General features: G+C 34.9%; 1 protein-coding gene across 1 annotated transcript in view; it reads left to right on the top strand.

Annotated features, from left to right (window-relative positions):
• Nucleotides 1-821: 821 nt before the first annotated feature.
• MSR1 (macrophage scavenger receptor 1) overlaps nt 822-22,292 on the top strand; it is a gene marked incomplete at both ends in the record, with an annotated part of 58,415 nt that continues 36,944 nt past the window's right edge. The window contains 4 exons of the mRNA XM_079726678.1: nt 822-924; nt 2,469-2,582; nt 8,549-8,961; nt 13,296-13,482. Of these exons, the coding sequence (XP_079582804.1) occupies nt 822-924; nt 2,469-2,582; nt 8,549-8,961; nt 13,296-13,482 (817 nt within the window). The remainder of the gene's footprint in view (nt 925-2,468; nt 2,583-8,548; nt 8,962-13,295; nt 13,483-22,292) is intronic.

Raw genomic sequence — 22,292 nt, 5'->3', positions numbered from 1 at the left:
TCATAAAATATAATAGATTGTGCTTAAAGAGATACAAGCACATATTTGAGATGCTGCCAATGTATATAGTGAAGGAAGCCCTGAAAGAAAAATATGTGAGAAAGAAAAGGAAAAAAAAAAAAAAAGGAAAAGAAAGGAAAGGAAGGGAAGAGAAAGGAAAGGGAAGGGGGGAGGGAAGCGAAGGGAAGGAAAGGAAGACAAAGGAAAAGAAACAAGCTGGCTCCTAATCTTGTGTCTAGACTTTGTTAAATCTTTCTAAAGGAATAAAGCTGATGCCTTGGCAAAAGAAAACTTGGCTCATGAAGCTCTGATAAAAGATCACAGGAAACATTTGTTCCGAATTTTGCATAACTGTTTGCTCTATCTGGAACCTCTGATAAAAGATCACAGGAAATCTTTCCTTCAACTTTTCAGCTACTGTTTGTTCTCAGGGAAATTCTTTTTTTCTTTTCAGCTAAATGGTTGTTTTCTGCCAGTTGGTTTTTTTGTTTGTTTGGTTGGTTGGTTTTTTTAGCTAAGAGAGCAAAGTTACCTCTCACTCTAAAAAAAACACACATCTACAATCACAGGTACACATTTGTACATAGAAAGATACATGAGCGGGTTCGTGTAAATCTGTCTTTTAATGTTAAAATTAAAACTTATGGGTAAGTATAATATGTTGCTATATAGGGCAGATATGTAAATTTAACTAACTAATTATACTTGTTCCCTTGCTAAAATTGGATTTTAATTATAAATTTCAATTTGAAACTTTTTGCCAAAGGGCCCTAGCAATTCCATGTGTAATTATCATATTTTTCCACGTGTTTGATAGAAGTATGGAACCATGGGAGAGCTTTCCCAATCAACAGGAGGACACTAATAGCTGTACAGAATCTGTGAAGTTTGATGCTCGCTCAATGACCGCTTTGCTTCCTCCGAGTAAGTAGAATAAGAGTGGGGTGCTTGTGGAGATTGGCCTTAGAGTTAGTGACACTATGTAAAATTATGGTCTTGAGACTTACCCTAAATGTGTATATTCCATCTGCCAGGGTGGATTTCAAATTCAGTCACCTGACAGATGGAACATCCCATCTTGCTTATAGTGTGGTTGCTCCTTCTCTTTTTTAAAAAAGTATTTATTTATTTATTAATCTATTTACTTATTCATCCATTTTTGGCTGCATTGGGTCTTCCTTGTTGTGCGTGGGCTTTCTCCAGTTGTGGTGAGCAGGGGCCACTCTTTGATGTGGTGCGCAGGCTTCTCATTGTGGTGGCTTCTCTTGTTGTGGGGCATAGGCTCTAGGCATGCAGGCTTTAGTAGTTGTGGCTCGCAGGCTCAGTAGTTGTGGCCCACAGGCTTAGTAGCTCTGCGGCATGTGGGATCCTCCTGGACCAGGGCTTGAACCCATGTCCCCTGCATTGGCAGGCAGACTCTCAACCACTGCGCCACCAGGGAAGTCCCGCTCCTTCTCTCTTTTCCTTCGGTTTTCCCCCTTTTCTTTATTGTTTTCTTCTCTTTACTTAATTTTTTTCTCCTTTTTTGTTCAGTCCCTCGTAGAACATTATTGAACAATGTCTAAACTTTTGTTTTAATTTAGGAGTTTACAACCTGAGAACAAAATTTCCTTCTTTTTTATTTTTTTTTAATTTTTTTAAAATTTTTTTTATTTTTTACATTCACATAACTTTTATCCTTCTTTTTTATTAAACAATAAAAACAATAGCCATAGGGAAGAAATTTGTATTCACTTAATCAGAGAAATGTCTTTCTTTGCTAGTAAGATTCCCCTCTACAGTGAGTTTATCTTTTCTACAATTAGCATCCCATTATGTGAATTGGTGTTCCATATAAACAAATAATACTAAAATATTACTATGTTCTGAAATATCCAGAGAATGGGCTTCATTGATCCATTCCAAAGTTTAGTCAAAATGTGAGTCATTTTATTTCATTTTTTTCACATTATATTCAAATCATAAGAAGCATCCAAATACAAAACTATTGAGATGGAATTAGGAGAGACAATTTGCATAATTATCATTGACAATAATGTTTCTCTTATCTCACTTAAAATCTGAAAAAAAGGTATTATTATATAGTTGCATGAAGAATTTTTTCTCCCAGAATATATTCCCATGTGAAATAGAAGAATGAAATTTAGGTTTGCATGTATGTTGGTATGGTATCAATACTAAAATTTTCCAGCTAGTGCCCCCAGATGAGACAAGTACAACTTGCAGAGAATAGTACCTTTGTCCTGGACGTTTAGTTAATGGATAAGAAAATCAAATGTCCATACTGATGCCTGTATTGGCTTCTTCTGTGACTGTCCCTTTTGCTTTCTACTGAATAAATAAGAACCTATTTTTTTGTTCCCTTTTTATTCCAGTAGGTTTGATACTAACAATATAATTGGAGATTTCAAAAATTTTAAGTAAGAAGAGTAAGTTTCCTAACAGTAGGTTGGGCTTTTGTTTTTCAGATCCTAAAAATGGCCCAACTCTTCAAGAGAAAATGAAGTCTTTCAAAGCTGCACTGATTGCCCTTTATCTCCTTGTGTTTGTAGTTCTTGTACCTATCATTGGAATAGTGGCAGGTACAGTATTCTAGAGTTCTGAAACTCAGCAACTCATCTTGTGAATTAATTATTGCAGGAGCAAAAAGAAGCATTCAGTCTTTTGTATATGGGAGATTCATAAGGGTGACTTCACATCACAAAGTGTTCCTCAGAGTTATTTCATGAAAAAATAGATTCTGCAAAGTTATTAAGTAAAAAAAAATGTTTTTAAATAGCATAGAAAATGGAAGTTTGAGATAAAAATATAGATACGTAAAGGTAAGATGGAAAGAATTAGACCATTTCAAAAATGTTATCCCCTGAAGTCCTATATATTTCTAATGGTGCATCATAAATTTCATGGTAAGCATTCTAGTTGCCAATGTGAGGATATAAACATGATCATTTACATTAATGATGCCTAAAATCTAAAAATAAGCCAGTTGTTCAAGAAATACACTTCTACTTCTAGTATTGAGAGCAGAAAGTATTCCTGTGCATCTTCAAACAGAGGAAACCTCATACAATAATGGCCTATCCCTCAGTAATATTCGTACAGTTTATATGGCCACATATTTCATAAGGGTATTATTTAAAACATCTCTAAAAATAACCTGCTAGCATCCTTTCAAAGAAAAAGAAAAATAGAACACTTTGCTTGGGTTCTACGTGATGTTTTTCAGGTACATTTTTTTTTTTTTTGGAGAGTTTGACCTGAATTGGGGATAAATTTGAGGATTTCTACGGAGGTGGATGGCTTGCATATAACTCAAGCAAATCTGTAAATATTATTTTCCTCAGGAGCATTTTTGAGGGATTTGATTGGCATTTGAATTTATATACTAATCAGATTAATAAGAAAATGCTCCTAATAAAGGCCAAACCTCCTCCGCCAAGAGACAACCTAAAGAATATTCCAAGACAAAGCCAAAATTCTACTAAGAAAGAAATGATAACGAAAACAACAATAACTGTAACATTTTTGTAATGTTTCTGAGCATGTACTATGTTCAGGCACTAGGCTATACATTTTCCACAGGTTATCTTAATACACCTTACAGTGACCCTTGAGTAGATGTCTGCTTACCCTCATCATCCGCAAAAGGAAACTGTTCAGCAATGGAGTTGGAGTTCCTACCCATGGCTCCTGACTCCTAACTTCTGTGCTCTGTTATCTCCCAGTGCAATCGGGGTTTTAGAACAAAATATGGTTGGCCAATAAAAAAACAAAACAAAACAGAGTTGTCATAATTTTAGGCAGGAAAATATTTTCCATATGTAAACATCAACTCCTATTTTGAAACAAAAACATTAGCCAACCACAACAAATGGAACCAATCAACCTGTCAAACCAACCACAGCCATCTAAGTAAAAGAACCTGATATGTTTGTCATTAAACAACTAACTTCCTGATGAACTGAGATTATCTGTGTGCTGTTTATGTATATGCTTATCTGTAGTTTGAAATGCATAACTGAAAGATGTGTCATTGTTAGGGATCATTAGCTATCAGCCAGTTAGAACCTGGTACATTTCATCACTTTTATACAAACCGTGGCCTACAGAGCCAACCTCAGGGAGTGCAACTTCTTTCTACTAGGCCCAGGCAGAATACGAACTGAAGTCTGGAAAGACTTCAGGGTTCTAACCAAGTTCAAAAATCTCTGGGCTATTAGAAAATACTACCAAGTCAACACATTTTTTCTAGGGTTGACAATGATTGATTTGAAGTGGCTTTGTTTCCTAAAACTGTAGCATGTACCTATTACAACTGACAAAAAGCTAAAAATGTTCAAATCTTATAAGTTCACATTAGCACCCAAATTCACCAGAATTTGAAACAGATCTCCCTGTGTCTATCATACTTGAATGATAAACACTGACAATCCATTTACAGCTGTAAGTTGTAGGTCAGAATATTTTCCAAAAGAAAACTAAAATGCAATACATATCTCTACTTGATATCCAAAAATTTTAAATATAGACAAAATGTATCCCTGAAATGATAGAAATTACTCTGTTTTGGCAAATATAAATCAGTAGATAAAATAAAGCGTTATACATGAAAACTCTATTTAAAGTGTCTCATGCATTGAAAGATATTTCTTAATTATAAAGTCTTCTCCACGTGCTACCTTTTCTTCAAGGAGTTACTAGATCACTATCACAGTACAGCGACATAGAATAATGTCTCTGAAGAATAAGATATAATCTAAGATTAATGTATATAAATTGTTACTGATACACTGAAGATCCTTTAGCTCAAAATACTATAAATTTTTGGTAGAAGAAGGTTTTGCCAACATGAAAGAGCAAATGTGATCTGTAAAATCAAACATAACTCTCTCCCTAGGTCTTTGCACAAGCCATAAAATTTGTCTCCTTTCAAATGTAAAATAGAAAAGTCACAAAATGGCATCTCTCTGATGATAATGAAAGAAATGAACATTTGAAAATATGAACTCTGGCATTCTTTACTTAGATTTCTAATACAGTATTAAATTTCTTAAAGAAAATAAGGATTAAATTAGTTTTCATTCAAGATCTGGGAAAATAAGCAATATTGTGTTTTTAAATCTATAAGCAAAAAATAACCTTTATTTTCAGTTCATGTTGAACTTGGTATTAAAGAAAAATCCTTGGTTACATGACATTTTGTTAAATCAAATCTTCCCTTTCTATACTGTGAAGAAGTTTTGCTTTACCCATATGAAATAAAAAGTATTTCCAGTGAAAGTAAAAATTATATGGTTGAGTAATTAGATCAATATGTCTGTTAAAGCACATTGTTAAAGCACATACGTGCAATAATATATGATATTTGTTTTTCTCTTTTGGGATTGACATATATATACTACTATGTATAAAATACATAACTAATGAGAACCTACTGTATAGCATAGGGAACTCTACTTAGTGCTCTATGGTGACCTAAGTGGGAAGGAAATCCAAAAAAGAGGGGATATATGTATACGTATGGCTGATTCACTTTGCTGTACAGCAGAAACTGACACAGCAGTGTAAAGCAACTATACTCCAATAAAAAATAAATAAATAACTAAAGCACAGATACTACCTTTCTCATGGAACACTCAACCTCCTCCCAATTTTTTTTATATTACACAACATTAATTCCCCTTGTTATCAGTATTGGGCATACAGATATTGAATCTGAAATTTTAATAATAATTAAAATATTGAAAAGTATCAAATGTGTATTATGTGCCAGGAAAAGATCTAAGCACTTTGCATATATCAGCTCATTTAATTATTTAAACACTGACTAGTAGTATCCCATTTATACAGATAGTGAAATGGAAGCATGGACCAATTAATTTGCTCAAAGGCACAGCTTATAAAGGAAAAGGCAAGAATTGCTAATCCAGGCAGTTCTGCTCCAGAACCTGGATTATTAACTGCTACCTAAAAAGCAGTCATTATCATAAAAGAAAATATTTTAAGGGACAAGTTTGAGATAATTTTGCAAATATTGTTAGTTTAGATTTCTTATTGTTAAAGTCAAAATCCATTCCCAGTCATTTTCTATTCCCAGAGTCGCTCAAGCAGTGCTTTATATATAGTAGGTGCTTAATAAATAAATCATAGAATTGATGACTCCATGAATGAGGCTGTCAATCCAAAACTTGCTCCCTACATTTAATTTAATAAATGTGATGAGATCCAAGTAAGAAGTATACTGTTTTGTATAGTTTATTGATAAATTTAGAAATGTAAAATAATGTACATGCAATATGGTCTCGTTTGTGGATTATATCAAAATGTAGTTACATATTTTATTAATTCAAATAAACTAATTTTAAAGAGAATGTAACTAGGAAAATATGATATAATATGTTTTTTTTTTTTTTTTTTTTGCGGTATGCGGGCCTCTCACTTTTGTGGCCTCTCCCGTTGCGGAGCACAGGCTCCGGATGCGCAGGCTCAGCGGCCATGGCTCACGGGCCCAGCCACTCCGCGGCACGTGGGATCTTCCCGGACCGGGGCACGAACCCGTGTCCCCTGCATCGGCAGGCGGACTCTCAACCACTGCGCCACCAGGGAAGCCCTATAATATGTTTTTTTAATTGGGATTTAATTGCATATGTAGTTTAATACTTAATATAATCATAGCCACAATGACAACCATCATCAAACAGCTTCTTCAAGTAAAGGTGGTGAAGACTCTGTAACTAAGATAATATCTTTCAAGGATAAGGCACTTTAATTTGAGTAGAGTTTTCACACGTGCCATCTGTGTGCTACTTGATTTACATGCCCTATCGCATTCATCCTCAGCACCACTGTAAGAGAGTTATTACTTTTAGATCACTGGGGAAACCTAATCAAGGAAAAGATAAATAATTTTCTCAGAGTAATCCAGCTAGTAATGGAGGAATAGAACTAGATTCCAGAACCAGGCAGCTTGTTCCTGTGCAAATATCAAGCTCCCATTTGTGTAACAGGTACCCTGAGCTCAGGTTGGAATATAATGTTTTTCATGTGTAATCTCATTTAAGTCTCAGAAACCTATAAAGCTGATACTATTGCCATATCATTTTATTAAGGAAACTGACAGATCAGATATCACTGTTTATGTAGATATACTTTTAAACAATATTAAGTTACTCTTTATTGCTCAGTAATGGTCAAATATGGAAAATCTTATGCCCTCAAATTAATATGGATCAGACTGATATATACATAGCTAAAAGGTATAAACAATATAGATATATAAAGAGATGAAAAAAACAATAAAATCTTAACCACCACTGATTATATAAAATGGTGTTTAACATTTTCTTCATTGTGTATAATTGTATATTATTTTTATCTGCAAAAGTCATGTTTATGCCTTTCATTTTTTGAAACTATAAACATATTTCTCTAGATCCTTTCAGAAGGATAATTAGCTTGTTTAGAGAACATATGCCCATTTGGAAATATATATCAGCACTGCCGTATGCCCCCAAATACCATTTAGTAGAATTTTTTTATTCAGGAAATAATTACTTATAAGATTGTCCATCAAAGTGTTCAATATATTAGTAGAAACAGAGGCAAAGTAAATGTAGGAGTTTTGTTAAATAAATCTGGTAGAATCACACATAGAATGCAATGTAGTTATTCTAATTATTTTTGTGAAATAAAAATATGCAAAAGTCTATGATAGAGTACTAATTAAAAGCTAGTTTCCAGATTGTATATAAAATCTTGCTTTTGTGATGATAATATGATAGTGGGAACAGAAATTTGATAGGCATATACCAAAATGTTAGCACTTAATTCAGGATGGTGAGATTAATGATAAATTATTTTTCCTTATTACTTGTCTTTTCTAAATTTTCTGCTATAAATATATGTTTTATGATAAGTAAAGAGGAGTCTTACATAAACAATATTTTTTGAAGTTAAAAAAACTTCTTTTATCCAGTTTCCTGCTCTACCAACAGTAAATTAGTTCTGTGGAAACTGAAAATGATAACTCTCTGCTAGCTTAGTGATAGGATAAGGAAGATGGGCCAAGACTTTATTCGTACAGTGGATAACACTCATGTTTCTACCTTTATTGATACTACGTATTGTTTCTGTCACATTATCATTTGTCTTCATAATAACTAACCTACTCAACATGTTTATGGCAGACACTGTGTTAAGCATTATCTCGTTTTACTCTAACAAACAGCACACCTGAGGACCAGCATACAGTGTACTTCATGATCTCTAGAATTTACTCTTACTCTCAGACCCAGAAGATTCATCTAAGCAGCAGTTCAGAAAGAGTGACTTAACTGTGGGATAAACTCTAATGTAAAGTGGGAAAAGGAGACAGTTTCTCTCTCAGCAGTATGCCTACCTTGGTTCCATACTTTGTATATTTAAAATACATGCCTGATTTAGGATAGCATTCAGAACGTTAGAATGGGATGAAGTGTTGTGGAATGGAATGGCGGATGCATTTAAGGTTACAGGGCATGACTCTGTTTATTTTTACTTAAATACGCAGTTCAACTCCTGAAATGGGAAATGAAGAATTGCACAGTTGGTTCAGTTAATGCAAATGATATATCTGCAAGTCTCGCAGGAAAAGGAAATGACAGTGAAGATGCAATGAGATTTCGAGAAGTTGTTACGGAACACATGAACGACGTGGAGAAGAGAATCCAATATCTTTCAGATAATGAAGCCAATCTCATAGATGCCAAGAATTTCCAAAATTTCAGTGTAACAACCGATGAAAGGTTTAATGACGTTCTTCTCCAGCTAAGTTCCTTACTTTCCTTCATCCAGGGACATGGAAATGTAATAGGTGAAGTCTCCAAGTCATTAATAAGTCTGAACACCACACTGCTTGATTTGCAGCTCAGTATTGCAACACTGAATGCCAGAGTCCAAGAGAATGCATTTAAACAGCAAGAGGTAAGAGGTTTGTATTGGAAGGTCATATGTGGGATTGAATCCATCTAGATCCTATCTCCTCAGATAGTCCAGGGAAGAGAAAAAGTTGCAAACCCTGTTTCAACATCATTCTACTTAACCCTGATTCCTCTTGCAATCTTACCAGAAAGTTTCAAATGGATTTACCCACTGCATTCTCCAGATTCCCAGCAATAGGGGAAATTTGTTTGTTTGTTTTTCATTGAATATAGATGCTCTTAGGGTATTTTAATTTTATAAATACTGTTAGAATGCCTCTTGAGACTCTCGAAACCAGTTATAGTTGTTAGATTATCTTAGCAGATTTGGACAGATAGATACTCTGCATTTGCAAATTTTATACGAAACCCAAACTTTCTTCATCATCAAAAGAATGAAACCCTTATTTACATGGGTGAAGTACAAAATCTAAATTTTAAAATAGTTTGTCACTCCCAAGAAGCATCCATAAGTTTTTATGTGTAAAGGTAACTATAATTAAAGAATTAAAGTTTGAATAATTTATACAACATCTTATTACCATCACAGGATCAAATACACAAGACGAGAGCAAGGCATATTCCAGACCAGTTGCTAGCAAAAGTTTCTTTGCAAAGGCCCAGATACAACCCTTAGGCTTTGGGGACCACATGGTCTCTTCTGCAACTTCTTAACTCTGCCACTGTAGCACAAAAGCAGTCGTAGACAACACATGGACAAATGAGTGAAAATGTGATCCAATAAGTCTTTCTTTTCAGAAAAAGACTTTGACCCATGAATCATAATTTTCTCACCTTTGCTCTAAACTATTCTGTGGCCAACCCTCTGGGTCACTTTGTTTTGATGAGAAAGAAATTAAGAAGCAAGTTGTTTAGTTCAAAATTGAATTATTTTTTGTTGGGTAATTATAATTGTTCCATTCCATGAAAAATAAGCATATGGATACAACTTCATTACTCATGTAAAAAAATAATCTTCATACTACAAATCTTCGTACTACTACAATCTTTGTACTAAAATCTATAAATTTTCCACCATTAGCTCAGCAAGGCTGGCCTCTTTGTAGTAGATTTTACTTGAATAGACCATTTCTGAATTAATGAGGTTGTTTTCTGTATAGATACAGTGTTATGCAGTAGTGGTTGTTAAAAATGGATGTCCCTTATAGAGAGCAAAGAGAAGCCTCTGAAGTTGTAACATCAGTGGCAACCAACTAAATTATTGACTAGAGAATAGACTGAACAGGTTAAGAAAGGACACCCTACATGTTTAGTTTTTGTAAGATGCAATCACTGAGAAGACAGTGACATTGCTATTTAAATATGGAGCCTGTTGGTGAACCTCATCCTAACACCAACCTTGATATTCTGTCTCTGATCCTTGTCACATCTTCCAAAATCTGACTGTTAGTGTTTCCCACACGGTTAATAAGTACCCAAGCATATGCTATTGGAATATCAAGGACTCAAGCTATGGAGGAGTTAGAGAAAATTCTCAAAGAAGCAACTGTCCCCAGGGCTGAGGAACAGAGAAAAGTAAAATGTCAGCTATGGGAGTAGAAACTGATTACATTGGAGGGAAAGAGGAAGGGGGAAGAAATATTACTTTGTGTGGAAACAGGATCAGAGGAACAGTGAGACAGGGTGTGGAGAAAATGAAGATGGACACGATGAAAAAATAATATATTTGATATTAGTAATGTCCCCAACTCATTAGAGATTATAGAATATCTATGAACCCATGTAAATGAGGAATTGAAACCAAAGTGGAAACCATTTGGAAGGCAGTAGAAGTCCTGAACCTGTATGAAGTAATACTTAATAGAAATAACCAAAATCTGGTGACCAGTGAGCTGTTCGGACAGATTGCACTTACATTTTGGAAGGGGTCCCAGTATTAGATGTGGAGGTACAAGGGAAAGGAGGAACTTCCAAAGTTAATGATTTTTTCAAAGCTTTTTTTTTTTTTTAAAGACAGTAGTCATCTGTGGAGATTTGGAATCTAGGTCAGTGCTAGTGTGTGTGTGTGTGCACGTGTGCTTGCTCACTGAAAACAATATTTGGAATCTCATTCTCATCACTTAAAACAATTGTATTCATCTTTGAATCTTTAGCCCAATGCAGGAATAAGTAAATTAAATGAATGCCTCAATTCATTAAGTAAATTAAATGAATGCTGTTTGAGGAAAAGGTTTATAAGTAGTAGCGGCGTAATGTTTAGCAAGGACAGACCAAGCATTAATTTGAAAGAAAAGAGAACACTGACCCGAAATCAGAGAGAGACGGATTTATCCTCTCCATTGTACGTACAAAGGACTGTAAGAATGCAAAAATTAATGCCTGTTTCTAGCAGTGCCACTGGTGATAGACTGTGGATGGTGTGTGTAGGTGCTGTATAGCACTTTAAAAAATATATCAAATGCATTTTCTCTCTTCCTAACAAAACTTATTTCAAGTGAAATATGGTTAACGTGAGCACCACATGCAGTTTTCAAAGGAAAAAAAAAGGCAGCCGCAGCTTTAGGTATGAAAAACATCGGCGGCTCCCAGGGTTTAGGTAGCAAAATCACCAGCTAGTCCCCTGACTTTTGCTCTGTGGATATCAGGAACGACCTGACAGCTGGAGCAATTTGCAGCTACCTAAATGACATCGAGCATATTTACCATGTTGCTGCACTCTGCAATCATCCATGTTCACTATCCCACCTTTATACCATAGTGTACGGAAAATGCCAAATAGGGAGGGAGGTGGTAGAGGGTAGAGACATTCTAATCTAGAACAAGGTTTTGGATGGGGGAAGGCCATTTGGAGCAGTAAAAATGGATGTCTTTCTGCTTGAGTACACTGCTATTGTAGAGGCAGATCTGGTACATGTTCATTTCTTTCCAAAGGTTTTACTTGACTCTCTTGATCCTCTCACTTCAACTTGTCCAGTCCAGTGAAGGGAGGTGAAATTTTCTCTTCATACCTGGATTAATTAACAGTAAACCCCTGGTTTATTTCTTTGTGCAAATGGGAAATGAGAATCTATCAACAGTTAAACCTAGAAGTCCTTAGAAAAGTATAGAGCATACCATGGAAACAGAGGACGCACTAAAAGAACAGAGAGACAGAAAACATTACCAGGATAGATGAGAAGGTTAAGTACACTGGAAAGAGAAAGCCCAGCGCCCAAAGGAAACCCAAGCAAAAGACTTGAAAGGAAAAGCAATAAAGAAAAACATGGTCAAAAACTTTATGACTAGATACTTAATTTGAAAAGCAAATTAAACAAGGTTTTATTATGTTTACTCTTACTCTACAAAGTTAAATATATTGATGATACCTAGGATTTGAGTGCAAAAGTAAGCATTCATGTACACTGAGAAAGATTTAAAAAATGGTCCCATATATTTGGAGGGTGGTGTGGCAGTAGTGAACAAAAATTTTAATATTTAGTCCCTTTGATCAGATCCACTTCCAGGAAGCTGTCCTATAGAAGTGCTTGTATAAATATGTAGATATATATAAAATGGTGTTCATTTCAGCATTATTTATGTGCAGCTCAAAACTCTATCAATAGGTATCAAATTATGAAAAATACACATAATACAATTCCACTAAATTATAGAAAATAAGGTAGTCTCTTAAGTATTTTAATAGGTAAATATTCTTATATTATTGAGTGAAAAATAAAAGCATAACCCAGAAGGCAGTACAATCTGTCTTGCTCAGTCTCCAGATATGCATGCATATATGTAAATACGCACAAAATATATATGCATTTGAAACCGTAAAATAATAATGAAATCTCAAATGCAAAGGCAATAAAAAAAACTGAACATAAGGTATTGTTAATGCTAGTTGAGATTTTATTGAATCTGAAAAGCTATCCTTAATGTTCATTACCACTGAGAATTATGACATTAAACTTTGTTATTGCTATAAAACAATTTAATATACAATTCTGTTGAATTTAAGGAACTGTAATTACTCTAAGTACAGTGTAAAGAATTTCGCTTCGGATAAATTAAAAACCATATGACAAGTTTTTTTATTTTATTTTTAGCATTTTGACATGTATATATTTGGGAATAGAAGCATACCTTAGATAAATATTTAACCAATTTTTTTCTGGCAGAGGGTGTGGAAATTCAGCCATTCAGTTAAAAGAGGAATGCTTCAAAACCAAAGAATTACTATTTTAAAATTGTTCTCTAATTTCTATATTCTTATTCCATAATATTACTGTAATATTTTATATTTTTTAAAAACCTGACTTGTAGGGCTTCTTAAACTTATATATTTGATAATTATGTGTGTAACAAAAATTGCGGATGTTTGCTTATGTTTCACAGGAGATGAGTAAATTAGAGGAGCGTGTGTACAATACATCAGCAGAAATTAAGTCTCTGGAAGAAAAACAAGTGCATTTGGAACAGGAAATAAAAGGAGAAGTGAAACTGTTGAATAACATCACTAATGATCTCAGGCTGAAGGATTGGGAACATTCTCAGACACTGAAAAATATCACTTTAATTCAAGGTAAAATATCCTCTCATTCTCCAGAAAATGATATACTAAAATGCACTGATATATGTAGAAATTTGATATTGGAAATTCTCTGGTTTTAAAATAGTTTACTACAAAGATCCAGAAGAAGGAGCCTTGAGATCATATCAAGACATGTTAAGATGACAGTATCTTGGTATCCTTTAAATGGTGATTTTAAAAAAAGCAAAAAACAAATGAAATTGCTCTTATGGTTTAATAAATTATTGTTCAGAATTTCTCATATGTACAAATACAAGTTTTCTGTGAGGCACAAAGTTCTCTACCTGTCTGTAAATCAAGCTTGTTAACTCTATTTTTATAAACTTACAGATTTTTTCTTCTTACGTGATCAATTGTATTATTAATTAGAAAGGTCTTTTGAATTCTCCAAAAAAAACAATGAGTTTGTCAATTTCTTCTTTAGCTCCTGTGAGTAAAACAAGTTGAATTGAATCTTACTGACTTCTAAATTAGTATATATATCATTTATATTTCTATACTAGGTTTGAGTCATTATTTACATTTTAACTTTTTTTTCATATTTTACTTTCAACCTTTGTTATCCTTTGTATTAGGCTTGTCTCTTGTAAAGAGTAGTTCTTAAAATTTACTATGCAATCTGGCCATCTCTTTTCACCATATTTATTTCTACTGTCATTTTGTGCTCCATTTCTATCCAGTCCCATGTTCCTTTCCCTTTCCTTCCATGTCAGCTTTAGGATTATTTGAAATTTTTCTCATTAAACTTTTCTCTCTATCAAAGGCACCAAAAAGATTTTGGAAACCTTATATTTATTTTTATTTTGCTGATAGTCATCCTTAAAATTTATCTTAAAGTCACAAGTTGATCAGTATCTTCACCTTCATCCTCAAATATACAAGGAACTTAAAACGCTCTGATGACCCTCTTCCCTGGTTTCCTGCTGTCTTTGAGTATAGCTCATTTCTATTTTATGTATTTTTTAAACCAAGAATTTAGTCAAGATTGTTTTTCTTACATGATACAGACAATATTTATATAGATTAGCCCATGAGTTTGCCAGTTTTTCCTCCTCCTAAATGTATCTGTGACATCTCTTCTGGGATCATTTTTTTCTTCCTGAAGTATTTTTTGGAGATTTGTTTAGTGAAAGTCCATTGGTGGTGAGATGTTTTGATTTCATTTTTTCTATTTTGTCCTTGATCTTTAAAATTGTTTTACCACATACATATTTCTTAGGGTAACAGTTATTATTTTTATTCATATTTTCTTCTGGTTTATGGCCTTTCTTATTGCTTTTAAAATGATTATGACCAGATTGCTTGCCATTATCTTTGTCTTTAGTACCTATAATTTCACTAGTCTGTGTTTTTTATATTGACAGTTTTTCCATGTGGCATTTGTTTTACTTCATTTTCTTCCTAAATCCACTTATATTTGTGGATTAAGTCTATCATAAATTTGGGAACATTATCAGCTTCAGTCTCTTTGAATATTGCCTCTTCACAATTCTCTGTATCCTTTCCTCTGTAACACTAGTTAAATTCATGTTGGATCTTCTTATTCTAGCTACCATGTCTGTTAAGCTCTACTTTAGACTTTCAATTGTTAATTCTTATTAGAACAAGAGAAACAGAAATCCATGTGATTTCATCTTACATAACACTAGTTTAGGATAATTAAGAAGTCTTAATATCCAAATTTTTACAAGAAAAGAAAAATTTAAAAAATAAGTCCCAGAGACTATTTACAGTATGATTTTTGTTTCTAATACTCATGATTTAGCAAAAGTAAATAATGTATATTTACAGACACATACACATTTAATGAGAATGGTTGTTTTTAAAATGCAAGAAAATGAGAAACACAAAGTTCAGGTTAATGATTGTTTTTGAAAAGGAAGATGAGTGAGATGGGAAAGTGGCTAAATAGATAGCTGTTTGTTGGGTTATAATGTTGCAGGTATATTTATTATTATGTTTATAGCTAACTTGTATAGAATATATGGCATGTATTCTTCTTTTTTATAAATTTCTTTCTTTCTTTCTTTCTTTCTTTCTTTCTTTCTTTCTTTCTTTCTTTCTTTCAGTTGGGTCTTTGTTGCTGTGTGCAGGCTTTCTCTAGTTGCGGCGAGTGGGGCTACTCTTCTTTGTGGTGCATGGGCTTCTCATTGCAGTGGCTTCTCTTGTTGTGGAGCACGGGCTCTATGCATGTGGGCTTCAGTAGTTGTGGCACACGGGCTCAGTAGTTGTGGCTCGCAGGCTCTAGAGTGCAGGCTCAGTAGTTGTGGCTCATGGGCTTAGTTGCTGTGCAGCATGTGGGATCTTCCTGGACCAGGGCTTGAACCCGTGTCCCCTGCATTTGCAGTCGGATTCTTAACCACTGCACCACCAGGGAAGCCCCTACTGCATGTTTTCTTTAAGTATTACATTGAAACCAATGATAAAGAAAAATTGAATTAATCAGCTTTCACTCTAACAATTAGACATTCCACTTGGGATTTCGAATTCCACTTGGGATTTCAATTAAATATCCCCAACTTTACAAATCCACACCCAAACCCTTAGTTCTGTTTCTCTCTCTCTCTCTCTTTTTTTTTTTTTTTTGGCCATGCCACATGGCACGTGGGATCTTAGTTCCCTGACCAGGGATCGAACCTGCGCCAAACCCTTAGTTCTTTAGAGCACCTACCCTCATCCACCCCTCAAATCTGTTGCTTTCCTAGTCTTATCTGTCAATTGAGTCATTGTCCAACTAGTAACTCACTCCAAGATCTTGGAAGCAAGCTTTGATTTCTTTCTCTCACTCCCTGTATCCAATCCATATATGAGTCCTGTTAACTCTTCTTCCATATGATAAAACTCTTTCTCACTGTCTCCTCTGCTATGACTCTAATTCAAGCAACTGTATTACAGCCTGGTGTACTACATCAGCTTCCCAATTGTTCTCCCTGATTCTACTCTTAATCCATTCTACAGAGAGCAAAAGAGTGTTATTGAAATAATAATAATAATAACATATGATTAGATCTTTTATCTCTTAAGACCCTCCAATATCTTCCCATTGGACTTGAATAAAATCTGAACTCCTACTTGATCTGGCACCCATCTACTTATCTGCCCTCTTTTCTAATTTTCCCTCTGTCTAGCTTGGAGAGCTGGAAGAATGAAAGTGCCATTGAACAGTATAAGTTAACAAGGAGGAAGTGCTGGTTTCACTTCTTGCTGTCATAATGTGCACTAGACAGCTCTCTCTCCCTTTAAATGTTCTCTTAGCTTTCCATTCTCCTTAGATCCACTCAAAGTTACCTTTTTAGTGATAATTTCTCCCTCCCCATTCTTATTATCTCTCTGTATCATGGTGTACTTTAACTTCCTTATAGTATTTAAAACTACATGATACTGTTTCATATATACATTTGCTTATTTGTTTATCACAGATCTTCTTGAATAAAATGCGAGTTCCATGAGGTTGGGTCTTGTCTCTCTTGTCTATTTCTCCATACACAGCACCTGTTAGAGTGCCTGGTATATGGTGGGTGAGCAAATGTGTATGCCTTAAAGGAATAAGTGAAAGTAACACTTCCTTTTTATGAAGTTACACTTTGTAATGGCAATGTCATTCTTCCAGATTCCAAGGTAGAAATTTTAATTGTTGTTGTTACTTTCTCCCAAGAATACCATTAGTTCTTATGTTCCACATTCTCTAACCCCTTGTCACTCCTTTATATTCTGTGTAAACTATTCTTATCACTACTCTGCCAGACTATTGAAATAGTCTCGCAATCATTTCCTGCCTCAGTCTTTCAGACTACAATCCTTTCTACGCTCTTGTTAGAATGCAGCCTTCCTAGAGGGACACCCTAGATTGCAGAGACTCTCTATCACCTCCTTATTACACATACACTTTTCTCTGCAGTGCTCAAGTGCTTCTATAGTGCTTCTCTTAACTACAGGGAATGAATGCCTCATTCCCTGTCTTTTCCCTTTTTGACACCAAATATTTCAGTTGATTTTACTGTGATTCTGACGTACCCAATACTTTTTACATCCTGCCTCATGGCTTTTCCTTCACTTGAAAGAATATCTTTCCTCTTCTATTTGTATCTGAAAATATCTTATCTATCATTAATGTCCATAGATGACATACATGCAACCTCTTCCATGAAGCTTTCTCTGGTCCCACCGTAGTAATACTCTTGCTGACATTTATATCTTGCTTCCTTTTGAACATTAAGTATTCTTTCACAAGAGAATTCCTAATATGATTGTCATATCTAAAAATATCTCATACTGTCTTCTATCGAAATGTTGTCTCTTACTGGAAACAGTAAGTTCATTAAAATTACAGGCTATTTTTTATATCCTCTACAGCATCTAGTCATAATTTTTAATAAATATTTATTAAACTATAACCCAAGAGAGACATTGTATTAATTAATGGGTGCTTTATCTAATGTTGGTTGTAGGATCAGTGTCATTACTTTGTGTCCCTCCTCTTTTGTGTTAGCAATTACTAAATATTTATGAAGATTAAAGAGGTAAAGATATTTGAATATATTTCTCAAGTAATTATAGCAATTAAAGTCTAAAGGACTAAATGAAATTTCATTGTTGAAGTGGTGAAGCAGAATTTGGTGGGGAGTGGGGGATGACATGATTTAAAAAGACAAAGTTGTTAAACATTTGAGGAAGGAAGTTAAGAGAAGTTAAGAGAAATAAAATATGACTCATTGCTGAAACTAATGGTTATGTGGAAAAATTTTAAGCATATTTTTTCCAGAAACTAAAAGCACCAAAAAAGAAAAAAAGTATCAATTGATCAATTGTCATGATAAAGAAGAAGAAGTGATTGATAGAATTTGAATTTGGAGATTTGTGCAATTAATCATTGGGATTTAAGAAATGAATTGTGTCTTTAACCACTATGTAAAAGAAAAATTCATCTCAGGAATAATGAAAGAACAGATGCCAAAAATGAAATCAATTAATTTTGGAAAAGTATAGCCTAGAACAGCAGGAAAGAAGTATTCTAGTTCTGATTTTACCCAACTGGCTTTAAGACCTTGGGAATTCACTCTCTCAGACCTCTATAATTATGTTTGACTAAGCAAGCTTTAAGGCCTCTTCCAGATCAAACATCTCTAAGTCAGTGAGCATGAAAACTGGAAGGAAAAATAAAAAAAGAGGTTTAAATAGCAACAGCCTAGAAGACTTGCCAGATTTTTATGGTGATCTAAATGTGAGGCAAGATTGAGAACAAAGTAGGAAATTTATGATCATAATGAACATGACATGGAGAAGCACAGCTCTGGACATTTTGGCAGATATTATTAGTGCTATGTTATCATTTGAGGATTTTAAATGATGTGATGTTCCTGGGTTTTCTTTCCCAGTAAATTGGGTAATTTTGATCTATGATATTTTTTAATTACTGAGTATTTTATTTTATTTTATTTTTTATTTTTTATTTTTTTTTGCGTTACGCGGGCCTCTCACCGCTGTGGCCTCTCCCGTTGCAGAGCACAGGCTCTGGACGCGCAGGCTCAGCGGCCATGGCTCACGGGCCCAGCCACTCTGCGACATGTGGGATCCTCCCAGACCGGGGCACGAACCTGTGTCCCCTGCATCGGCAGGCGGACTCCCAACCACTGCGCCACCAGGGAAGCCCTACTGAGTATTTTAAATCAGTACATCTCTGTGGCTAAGTAGATATCTTAGTTTACCTTAAAAAAAAGTCATAGGGAGACAGCTAATAACGGATTTGATGGTGTGTTTTATAGAGGGAATTGTTCATGGCAAATTACTACAATAGCATTTTTAAATTATCCCTGTAACTTTGCAGTTAGATGGTACTGAAGATGATGAAAAATAGTGGAATTCTTATGGCTTCTTGAACTAGGGCAAATCAGATGTTTTGAACAATATTAATCTAGTGTCCTTTGACATATGTTAGCAAGAGAGCTGCCAGGAAGCATTATGTCCATTATTGATGCACAGAGGTGGTTGTTGATGTGATTATGGGATAGAATTTTGAAAGGTTAAATAGTAACTCAGAACCAAGAAGGTGACTACAATAGACTCGAAGTCTCAGACTTAAAGTTCTTCATTCTTTTTTTCCATAATGTGGCAGAATAAATGGCTACATTTCTTTACAGTTGATGCAGACATTTGTTTTTAAACTGAAATAAATGAATGAATGAGGGTGGAATAGACAAAATATATTCAGACCAGATTTTAATAAAAACCCTCTAGATTAGTCCAACTGCAGGGTGATAAGGATGTGAGCAACAGCAGGATTGGAGAGACCAGTTTTGGAAGGTAGATGAGAGCATTATGTTGATAATGTTCTCAAAAGTTCTACATAAGAAGCTAAGAGAAAGTAGTATATGATCTGTGTACTTCCATCCCTCCAAAATATCGAAAAGACACTTAAACCATTGAGATACTTTCCACATTTTGTTCTAGGCAGTAGAAGACACATAACAAATTATAGAATTTAAACAGAATGTAATGGGTGAGATTAATGTTACATGAAGACTAAGATAACAATAAAAATGTAACATCCAACACACTCAGAACTCTTGAAGGAAAGACTTTACCTCATTTTCTTACTCTGGGATTCAGGCACCTGGTATCAGCATTTTTATATAGAAATAGACAAAGAGGGATCTTTAACTCTGAATTTTATAAAATAGCATAGATGTATTTGTTATGATTGAGTTAATGCTCCAACATTTGAGCTGTGTACAGTTACTATACATAGTTACATGCAAAATAATTGAAAAGATAGTGAGTTCCATTTCTTATTTATTAAAGAAATGGTGAAAACTCTTGATCTCAGAGGCTAAGAGCCCAGAGCTAATCTGTGTCCCTTGTTTCTTGTCTCACACCATCTAGTTTTTCCTGGAATGTCTGTCTTGCTTTAGAGCCCTAATCACTGAATCAAAGTCTTCTCGTGTGCAATTTTTTTTCCAAATGCGATCCTGGAGTACTGTGGATTTGCTTCCCTTTAGTTTGCTCAGCAAAATTCAAGCTGCAAACTGAGTCTTTCTGTCCTGCTTGCCCCCTCCATTGTCACTGTGCAGAGATGAATGAACTGCAGCTGTGTTCATGGTTGTGGGAATTAAAACCCCTTTGTTGGGAAAAACTACATTCTGCAGGGATAGAAGATGCGTAGATTCCCATTGATGTAGAACCATGACATCTCTTGTGGACACCTTAATATATGTTTCCAACATTAAGCTATAGCTTAGGAGAATTTGCTAGTTGTTACTAAAACTACTTAATGCTCAGTAGTATGCAGTTTGCATGATGATTATGTAAAAAAAAAAACAAAAAATACACAACACAAACAGAAAGTAAATATTAGTGATTATTCTCTTAAGATGATAGAATTATGTATTATATTTTCCTCATTTTTTCTAGGCTTTTATATTTCCTATAATATATAGAGTTACTATTGTAATGAAAATGCAATAAAACCTTACAGCCCAATGGTGTGTATGAAGGGAAATGGATGATGTGCCATTGAGAAGAGCAATGATATCTGGAAAATTAAGTCACCAGGGAAGGAAGGTGCTAAAACCCAAGTTGGACCTTGAAAAATCAGAAACAGCTCAGAAAAATGGAGAGAGGCAAGGGACAAGGATTTCAAAAGAAGCAAAGAAAATGGACAGAATACACTTACTCATAAGATTAGCATTATTTATGGAGCCCCTTCTTAGAATTTTTCAAGTATCATATCTCCCCACCTGATTAAAATTTGTAAACAAGTGCTCTCTAACCAGTGATGCTAAACGTAGCTGTGTGTTATCCTTGCTGTCCTTGAACCACGGAAATTGACAATGACTCTTTTAAAACATCACTATTTGATTATTCTATGGTATGTCCCGGTTCATTTCTTCCTTTTGGAATTGAGAAGAAATTGCTAAGTGTTCTGCTTTAAAGGAAAGGAATAACCCTTGTCCTGTGGCGCTCCATGTAGAAGAGGGACATACTCAGTGCCATCATTCTAAAGAGGTGATCGCTAGATAGCTGTTTTGCTGGGCACAGAAAATTCAAATGACTAAATCAGTGTTGATCAAACTCAGTAGTAGGGGGACACCTTGGTAACTGCCATGCCAGGTGGTCAAAATTTTCCCTGCAACCTCTCCAACTTATTTTATAAAGTCTGTATCTATCTAGGGATTCTACCTAATATTTTACTTGAAAAGTTAGTCCTTTATTCATTTTCACTTTCCTGCCTTTCCCCGCGTCTCTCCCACTTACCCAGCGTTCTTTTTCTTCTCATTCTACCCATTCTTCAAAACCCCCTTCACATCCTACCTCCTCCATTAAGTCTTCAACCACTGCTCCTCTTGCTGATCTGCATTTTTCTAATATCCAAGGGTATCATTTTCAATGATAGGGTTTTTGGTTGTCTACTATGTGTGGATTTTTGTTTCCCTTGAGGGTATCACACATGACTTGACTTATACATTTTCCACAGAGCATCTAAATGAATATAGTGAAACCTGCCTGGTGGTGAGGTAACAGGGTGATGTTCCCAGAAACGTAATCATCAACCTTCTGGTTCCAACCAGTGTGGGGTCTACATACTAGTGGTCGGCACATAGTCACCATCCTCCACATGGGTGAAGGGCTTAGTTTCTACAGATCAACTCAAGGGTATGTGTCAGATTGTTATGTATACCCATTGAGGAGGAGCTAGGACTCCGAACTATCATTCCAGCTACCTTGCTTGACTGCTTCTCCTTTGGTTCTGCGTCCCCTCACTTCTCTCATTGTTAACTCCTTGTGCCTGCTCTCTGGGGCTCAGG

The sequence above is a fragment of the Hyperoodon ampullatus genome (genome assembly GCF_949752795.1).
Source record: "Hyperoodon ampullatus genome assembly, chromosome: 20".
NCBI lineage: Eukaryota > Metazoa > Chordata > Mammalia > Artiodactyla > Ziphiidae > Hyperoodon > Hyperoodon ampullatus.
Note: the sequence above shows the minus strand (reverse complement) of the source record. Positions and strands in the feature narration are given on the sequence as shown.